The sequence below is a fragment of the Choloepus didactylus genome, chromosome 19 (assembly GCF_015220235.1).
Source record: "Choloepus didactylus isolate mChoDid1 chromosome 19, mChoDid1.pri, whole genome shotgun sequence".
In the NCBI taxonomy this organism is placed as follows: Eukaryota; Metazoa; Chordata; class Mammalia; order Pilosa; family Megalonychidae; genus Choloepus; species Choloepus didactylus.
The window spans coordinates 37,083,822-37,092,968 of NC_051325.1; the positions used below are offsets into that span (position 1 = coordinate 37,083,822).

General features: G+C 46.6%; 1 protein-coding gene across 5 annotated transcripts in view; it reads right to left on the reverse strand.

Moving 5' to 3' along the window:
• The window catches only part of PXMP4 (peroxisomal membrane protein 4), a 22,994-nt gene extending 17,001 nt beyond the window's left edge, over positions 1 to 5,993 (reverse strand). For 3 of the 5 annotated variants that reach the window (XR_005213091.1, XR_005213090.1, XM_037811638.1), the window contains exons 1-3: positions 5,795 to 5,993; positions 3,011 to 3,073; positions 1,315 to 1,513 (exon numbers count right to left, since the gene is read on the reverse strand). Coding sequence is in view for 3 of the 5 variants with exons in the window: in XM_037811638.1 (XP_037667566.1) it covers positions 1,315 to 1,513; positions 3,011 to 3,073; positions 5,795 to 5,907 (375 nt within the window). In the remaining 2 variants the exon portion in view is untranslated. Of the gene's footprint in view, positions 1 to 1,314; positions 1,514 to 3,010; positions 3,074 to 3,813; positions 3,966 to 5,041 lie in introns of all 5 variants that reach the window. The other 2 variants (XM_037811640.1, XM_037811639.1) reach the window with 2 other exon arrangements.
• Positions 5,994 to 9,147: the final 3,154 nt, after the last annotated feature.

Sequence of the window (9,147 nt, forward strand, 5' to 3'; positions counted from 1 at the left end):
GCATTACTGTGAATGGATCTCAAGGGTATTAAGCTGAGCAAAAAAAAAAAATTCCAGAAGATTATATGCTGTATGATTCCACTTACCCAACATTTTGAAATGACAACATTTAAAAAAATGAAGGACAGATTAGTGGTGGCCAGGGGCCAGGGAGAGTGGGAGGAAATGGGTGTGGGTGGGAATTCTCAGATTTGGAACTTTAAGAACCAGTGAAATTTCTAATGAAAAAGAATATTAGGAAACCTTACTCAAAATACAAGATGCATTTACCCTTAGACTCCACAGTTCCATTTCTAGGAATTCATCTTATGAACAGAGTGACACAGGTGCATGAGGACATCTGGACAGACATGCCCACTGCAGTCTGTGCGTAACAGCAAAAGACGAAACCACCTGATTGACCATCCAGAGAGCACTCGTTAAATCAAAACTGTTCCCATCGGCAGATGTTAAAAAGGATGAAGGGCTGATTGGGAAAGGTCTCCAAAAATATGTATACACATGAAAAAAGGGTGTAGCATAGTCTCGTTGGTGGAAAATCCCTGATATACATAATGGACACAAGCACAATTTCTGAAAGGCTACACAAGACATAGTTAACAGTGACTCTCTTGGGACAATGGACTTGAGAGGTGGAGGGGGGATGGGGGACTTCCTTTTCAATGTATTTTTCGATTTTATTCACAATACATCTCAAGCACCCACAAGTGTGCCAGAAATATAGGAGGTGTTTCATCTGCAATTTTTTTTAAATGTAAACCTGTCTTATTTTTATGATTTAAGAATACGTAAATTTGAGGGAGGCAATTAAAGTAGCTGCCAAGGTTTCATTTTGTCAAGGAAGGACATTAAACACACACACACACACACACACACACACACACACACACAACTAGCATTTGGTTTCATCATTTCATTAAAAAAAAAATGGGGGGGGGGCGGATTTTAACCCAGTAAAAGAGGAAAGGATAGGTCACAGAAGAAGACAGTTCTTTGAGCGTACTAAATTTTGTTTTATGAAAACCTTACTCCAGGGTTATTGGTTTTCTCATTCCACTGCAGAGTGGTTAAATTTTTTTTTTTTGCCCCAGAGACCAGCATACACATTGATTTGGGGAACAATGGAATTCAATCAAACAGCTTGGTTTACAAATGGGGAAACTGAGGGTGGAAGTGACCTTCCCAGGGTCACACAGGGACTGGTAAACCCCAGACCCTCGGAGATGGAAGGAGCCAAGAGCTGATCCTCTTCAACCCCCACTCCCACTCTGTAGGGAACCACGGCCACCCTCCCAGGCCCTGGAGGATCTTTACCTGGCTGTTGATGTTACTGTTTTCTCCAAACACCAGCCAGCCCCCGATGAAGGCAGCTAGGAATGAGTGCAACTGGCGGGTCTCACCCTGCATGCGGGACTGCAGGGTGCAGAGCCCCTTGTAAGCGAACACGAAGCAGGCCAGTTTCCGGGAGTGCGTATATGTGGCCTGCAGAATGGCCCGCAGCTTCTCCCGGAGGCTGCACAAACACAGAGGTTCCCCATGAGCGCAGGCCCAGGTGTTCCACGGGCACTCCCCCACTGGGCATGCAAAAGTGGACCAGGCAAGAAGTTCATAGGCCTCTGCTCATTCAACCCCAGACCCCCCGCCCCACATCCTCGGGGCTGCTCTGTCACTAGCTTCAGACCATGACTCAGTGCCCTTCCTCAGTGAGGCCTTCCCTAATCACCCTATGTACAAGAATGCCCATCTCATCCCAGCCCCTTACTCTGCCTTTCTTTTCCTCATAGCTCTTATCACCACCTGACATTTACATGCTTGTTTATTATCCCCACCCCCGCCCAGTCCTTGCCTGCCCTGATGGACGTGCCCATTGAGCAGTATCTAGATCTGGTCTGTTCATCCTCAGGGCCCAGGATAGGGGCTGGCACAGAGCAGGCACTCAACAAATATTTTTTTGAGTGAACATGTGAAGAAATGAATGAGTGAGTAAGTGGCCACCATGTACTGGTTCTAAAATGTGGAACCAATTCAAGTGTACATCACAAATTAATGGATAAACAAAATGTGGTACAGGCACACAATGGATTATTATATATATTATATTATATTATATTATATTATATTATATTATATTCATCATATATAATATATAAGAATGAAGTTCTGAAACATGCTGCAACATGATAGAACATTATGCTGAGTGAAATATGAATAATGTCACTTACAAGAGATGTGCAGAAATTGCAAATTCATAGAGACAGAAAGTAGATTGGAGGTTGCCATGGGATAAGAAGAGAAGAGAAGAGGGAGTATATGTTTGAGAAAACTTAAAAAAAAAACATTCGGAGGGCAAAAAGTCAAAACCAACAAAAATAAATAAAAACAAAAAAAAATGCAAAAAGATAAAATCTCACAAACTGGATTTGGCCAGTAGGCTGCTCATGTGTGAGTCCTATAAACTCCAGGTGAGGCTGTTTACATGAAAACTAGACCACAATGTGGTTTCTGAGAAGGGCCATGAGGGGAGAGTTATGGACAATCAGAGGAAAGACCAAGAAGCTTGAAGGAGGAAGGGGAGGTCAGAGACAGCTTCCCAGGGGAGGTGTGCATTCCAAGGAGGAGGTAAAGGTGGGACAGAAGAGGAAAGAGCATTCCTGCAGAGGGCACAGCATGTGCAAGCCTGGGGAGGTGGAACCACTACTGGCATATGCTCGGAACAGCAGCGAGGACCTGTGTGCCAAGGGCACCCCTGGGAGGGCGTTGGGGAATAGTGGGGGATATGGCCAAGACCAGGCTGCGGAGTGCCTTGAAGGTCCAGCTTGGAAGTTGGGATCTTTGCAGGGCAGAGGGGAGCCAGGGAAGTTTCTGAGCAGGGGAAAATGGGATCAGAGTTATCTTTAGGCAGTGTGGGGTGGAACAGGCTAGACCCAGCTAGGAAGCTACTGCAACCATCCTGGCACTGAGGGCTGAGCACTTCTCTCCCAGTGTAGGGGCTGACCAGAGGGGTTGGTACCTGCCACTCCGAAAGAGAAAGGTCATGACCAGCGCGTGAGGGGCCCGGATTTTTATTCCATAGCTGTAGAAACAGAAGAAAACAGTTACTACCGTGTCACAGTTTCTTTCTCAGCTCTCTCTCTGCACCCTCATCCCCTCTCCCAACCCCTAATCCTAACACCACTTCGGGAGGGGAAATAATGCTGGCTTTTGAGTCAGATCTGGTTCAAACCCTGGCTCTGACACTTCTCAGTAGTGTAGCCTCGGGCCTGTCATTTAACCTCTCTGAGACTCAGTTTCCCCAACTTGAAAAGTAGATGTTAGACCCAGAGGGCTGGTTGTAATTTCGAGGGACGGAGACCATGTATGTAAAAGGCCTCCACCCTCCCTGCTCAACTGGCCGTGTGAAGTTGTTCCCTCAGCTCCATCCTGACTTTCCGGCTGCAGTAAACAGTCCTCATACTCAGACGGGAGCTGGTTACTCTCCTGTTCACAGGATTACTCTGTGTCCTGAAAAAAGGGATTAAAAAGGACTTGACAGACTTAATGGTAGGTACAACCTGATGTCCTGGGCGGGGGGAGTTCCATTCTGAACAAATCAGCTGTAGAGGATATTTGGGGGACAACTGGGAAAATTTCACTATCAACTAGACCGTAGTCAATGTTATAGAATTACTATTAATGTATTAAATGTGATCATGATAATTTGGCCATATAGGAAAGTGTTCTTAGTTTTAGAGATGGACAATGAAATATTTAGGGGTGGAACGTTAAAGTGAGTTAAATTTACAAAGTCTAAACAGCTCAGCTGTCCAGGTCTACCTAGGAGCCACCCTAAATGGATGGCTTTTCTTCACAAACGGCATTTTGTTTTCCACCTCCAGGTCTTTGCTCAAGCCATTTCCTCTGCCTGGAATGCTCTCCTGCTCCTGGCAATTTCCAGCGTAGCCTTCAAAACATCACCGTGACCTCCTCTGTAAAGTAATCCTTGATCACTTGGCACTGTCGCAGTAATTTGTCAGTCTCTCCCCTTGGACTTGAGGTCCCTACAGAGGGGGATGGCATCTCACCACTAACCAGTGATTGTCACCTTAGAGCACCCCTGGGGTGTGTGTGCGTGCATTTATTGTTTCCGTTTTACAAAGGAGGAAACTGAGGCCAGGAGAGATGAAGGGATTTGCCCAGGGTCACCCAGCTTTTAAATGCTGAGCCCAGGGTTCGGACTCAAGTAATTGCCTGCCCTGGCTTGGCAGGTCTCCTGGGATCACAGGGAGACTTGGAATGGGGGCAGGTATACAAAGTCAACATTGGGTAACGTCTGCTAGCACAAGGACCTATGTGGCTCCTGTTTTTCTTGGCAACAGGGCCACTGATGTTATCCCAGTGATTACTCCACCCCAATCATATCAAGGTGTGGGTGATAAGACCTGACAAGGTTCAACAAGTAATGGCTTCTCTCACACGCCAGGTGCCCATGGAAGCCAAGAGCCTGGCTATGGGGTCAGGCATCCCTGTTTTGAATCCTGGCTTTGAACCCTGACCAAGTAATGTGACTGTGGGCAATGAGTTTATTTCTCTGGGTCTCAGTTTTCTCACCTGCAGAATGGAGACAATGGAAATACCTTGCCCCCTTGTTCACTGACTTAATAAATATTTAGTGAGAGCCTAGCATGTACCAGGTGCTAATATACTGTCTTCAAGAAGCTCACTTGAGAGAGAGAGAGAGAGAGAATAAATAAGATACACAACAACTATTTGGTGTGTCAGATGGTGACAAGTACTATGGAGAAAAATAAAGCAAGGAAGGAGGTGAGGAGTTTAGGGATGGCCTCCCTGAGATGACACTTGAGCACAGGCTTGAGAAAGCTGAGGCAGATATCATGTGGATATGACAGTCATAACAACAGCCAACAGTTACATGAGGCTTATTATAAACCAGGAGCTCTGCTAAGCATCTCACACATACTGTCTTAATCCTCTGATAGTATGCTGTAAGTACTATTTTCTTCATTTTACAGAATTTGAGGCTCAGAGAGGCTAAATGACTCACCTGGGATTACACAGGCTGGTGGCACCAGGATTCAAACTGAGGCAATCGGGCTCCAGAGTCCATATCCTCACCACCATGCCCTACTGCCACTAGGACTCAATTCCAGGAGAACACAGATCTTCGGTTAGTTCTCTGCTGTGTCCCCAGTATCTGGCAGAGTAGGCCTTCAATAAATGGTAACTCTTATGCTTGAGGTTTAAAGGAGGCTGAGCTCTCCTCTAAGTACTAATACCCCGAGACCTCTTCCAGATCTGATGGCCAGGGCAGGAGCAAACATTTGCAACTTCTCTTACATCCATTGTAACTCCTGAGGCTCAGGACCCAGGAGTCCCTGTGCCATCTGAGGACTGAGCACTGGAGTCATACAGATGAGGCATGAGAAGCGACTTGCAAACCCATGGGGCAGTTTAATGGGGAAGTATAGGCAGGAGACAGATGGGGTCATTGAGACCACAGAGGCCCACGGGCACACAACGAGGGGGAGGTGAACTAGGTCCAAATCGGGGAAGAGAAGGACTGACATGGAAGGCGATCAAAGCAAGTACCCAGAGTGGGGGTCACAGCTCAAAGCTGGGGAGGCGTTTGGAACCCAAAATTCTGCACCCAGTGAGCAGAAAGTGGACACTGAGACCTAAACACACACAAAGGCTGCCCAAGAGCACACAATGAAGCGGGACCGAGCCTTCAACCAGAGCCTCGGATCCCAGCCAGGCCCGTTCCTCAGTCCCGACCCCGCGCGACCGCCCCACTCACACAACCCCGTTCCGGAAACCCTTGAGCATGGCCAGCGCAGCATGGTAGCGGCGCTTGCGCAGCAGTGTGTTGACGGCGAAGAGAAGGGCCTGCAGCTGCCACGGAGCGGCCATGGCACGGTCTGCGCGCGGGGTTAGGGGCACAGAGCTCGACACGCACTGACAGCCGAGGAGCCCGCACCATAGCCCCCAGAGCTAGCAGCCCCGCCGCGGCACTGCACTCATAGGCTAGGGGCATTGTCGCTTACACGTAAAGAGCCAATCCAATCTCATAGCGCTCTCGTCTCACAAGGGAATGGAATGTCGTCTCACCGGCATAGCGGTCTGATTGGAACAGAAGGGAGAGCTTGTAACCAATCACAGAGGTCTCCGCCCCACTCGGCCGCAAGAAGCACTTCTTTTCGGTTTACTGGTGGACTTGGAAGGAGGCGTGTCATCCGTGGGCTTGAAAGGAGGGTTCCTGAAACAGGAGCCGCCGACCCTGGAGTTGGGATGGGGTGACTCTTAGGTGACCGCCTAAGGAGGAAGCCAGGCCTTTTCTTTACACGTGACAGCTCTGATTGGGTAACAATGACTTGTGGTTTTCTGTCCAGCAGTAACCACGGTGACGCAATGAATTACTCCAGACAAAAGTCAAGAGAAGCGAGAGTGAGAACAACTCAAGGGAGAGTGTCCTCCCAAGCAGTTCTCATTTCAGTTTTCATTGAGATTTTCGGATTAGGGAGACGTGCTGGCACTGAAGGCTGTTTAGGGAGGCAGGAGGGGAGGCAGGACGTTTTGACCTTAATGACACAAAGATCGACAGGCAAGTGGACAACAGATAAGCCTGGCTTTGGGAGTGGAATGTACTACATGCAAGAACATAGCATAGCAAAGCGAGACATTCTTATCGTTGATAGAAGTTTAGACAAAGGCAGTTTTCTGCCTATATGCATGCTGAAGCAGAAGCAGAGTTCACAATATTTTATCCACAGAATTCCCACAATGATCAAAGGGCACGCTCTGTGGCTTCTATTTATTATTAAAATCCAAACTCCTCCCCAAGGCCCTGCGTGTTCTGGCCCCTGCCTCCCTCTCTAACCTCACCTCCCACCACTTGCCCCCTCACTCCCTCCTCTCCAGCCAAATAGCCTCCTTCCTGTCCTTTGAGCATGCCAAGGACTCTCCTGCCTCAGTACTTTTGCACTTGCTATTTCCCTACCTGGTTTGCATCACTCCAGCTCTTCCCATGGCTGGTTCCTTCTCAACCCTCAGGTCTCAGCTCAGATGCCACCTCCTCAGAGAGGCCCTCCCAGTTATCCCATCTAAAGTAGCAGTGCCCACTCTCTGACTCATTACACTGCTTTCTCCATAGAACTTTTGATTCTTTGAAATTGTTTGCTACACGTTCATTGTCCATTGCTTCTACCAGACTGAAAATTCCACAAGGGCAGAAACCTTTTTTGTCTTGTTTTCTGCTATAGTTCCAGCACTTAGCACGTGGTAGGTGCCTAAAACATGCTTGTTGAAGAAACACACAGTTCCAGGTTGACATCTCCCAGAGCACTGACGGATGACATTTACATATGATATCACTGTGTGTTGTCTTTGGACAACAGCTACATATTAAGTGGTGGCTGTGATCTGAGAGGGTGTTCTGGGGCAACTTGGGCCATGTGGTATTTATCTGTAATGTTACTGTCTGGGTCTGTGTCAGGAATGTCAGGGGTCATGGAAGAAGGTAATTGTGCTGGGCCTATTTTATCACTAAAAGACTTTCTGGGTTTTTTGTTGTTGTCTTTTGTGGTGATGGACTAGTTTATTCTGTTAATCCTTTCTCTGAAAACAATGAAAATATTAGATAAAATATAAAAATATCCTCTTAAAAACACCAAACTGCTTAAAAGTCTAAGCCAATTATAGGATGAAAGCTAGCATGGTTTCCAGGAAGATTGGAATATTGGAATATTGGAGCACCAAAGCCACTTATGACATGAGGGCATTTGCCAATATTGAACCTGTAGGCTTCAGTTCATCAATCACACAGGACAAGAGAGACAGAAGTGCAAATCTGGGGCCTGCCCAAGGTGGGGAGGCTTATAGCAGAAGATCTTCACATTAAGCTGAGACTTTCAAAGGATTTCACCCTCAAGTCTAATGTGATATGATCCTGCTGCACACCTTACACCACTAGCCCCAGAACTGCTGAAAAGGCTGCCTTTATGCTGAGCAGAACAGTTAAAAAAAAAGGAAAGGAGAATTTTTTCAAAGCCCTTCCTTGGGAAGTTATGACTATTGATAAGACCTTTTGCACCCCAGGGACCAGAACCTAGTAGTCCAAGAAATCTCAAGCCCAGCTTGAGGTGATAACTGACTGGCAGTGCCCCCAAACCCTTGGCTAAAGCAAATGTGAAGCCTCTCTAGAGAAGGACATATCCACCTTTGACTTCAGGGAACCACCACAAATAATTTTTCAAGGGTAATGACCTGCACATAGTCAGAGATAACCAGGCCTCCAAGACAACTTGAAGAAGAATCAACAAGCACAACAGATAGGAAAAACAGATTAACACAGATTTTAGGTACCATATTTCACAGACACAGGCTTTCAAAAATTGTGCTCACAAGATTTAAAGCTAAAAAATATCTGCAAGGAACAGAAAACTTTAAAAAGCAACATGGAAAATTTGAAAAGGAACCAAATAAAACTTCTACTCCCACCAAAGAATCATTCACCAAGTCCTGACAGGTCGCCCAGCATGAGGAGAGGGTGTTTGAAAACTACTCAATTCAGCAAGTTGTTCCCAGTCTTATATTTTGTTAAGCCCTTTATCAGAGAGATAAAAAGCACTTTCTGTCCTCACAGAGCCCCCAGGGTGATAAGGTTCCCTGTGGAAACACTTATGCTTGGTAATGCTTTTTAAATTTTATAACTCTGAGTTCCTCAGGGCAAGGCCTGTTTACTCACCTTTGCCTAGAGAAAGTCCCTTTATGCCTACCCTATGTGGGTGATTGTTTCCTAAGTGCTTTACTAACCATTTCATTCTCATAGCAACCCTCTAAGGAAGGTACTATTACAATGCCCATTTAACTGATGGGGAACTGAGGCACACAGAAGCAAAATGCCTTGCCTAAAGTGATACAACTGATAAGTTATGAAGTCAGGATTTGAATCCAGGCCCTTCGGCTCCAGTCTCTGACCGTAGCTGACATGCCTTGTTGCCTCCTACCAATACCAACAAACCTAACAAGATTCCAGGGCACGGCTTTGCTTTGTGTGTTCTTACTTTCTTCCCCTTGCAGCTGGGAATCTGGTTTAAGCTGCTCATGATTCCTATCTCCCTATAGAGAAGTTACCTTTTCTGTAGTTGTTAG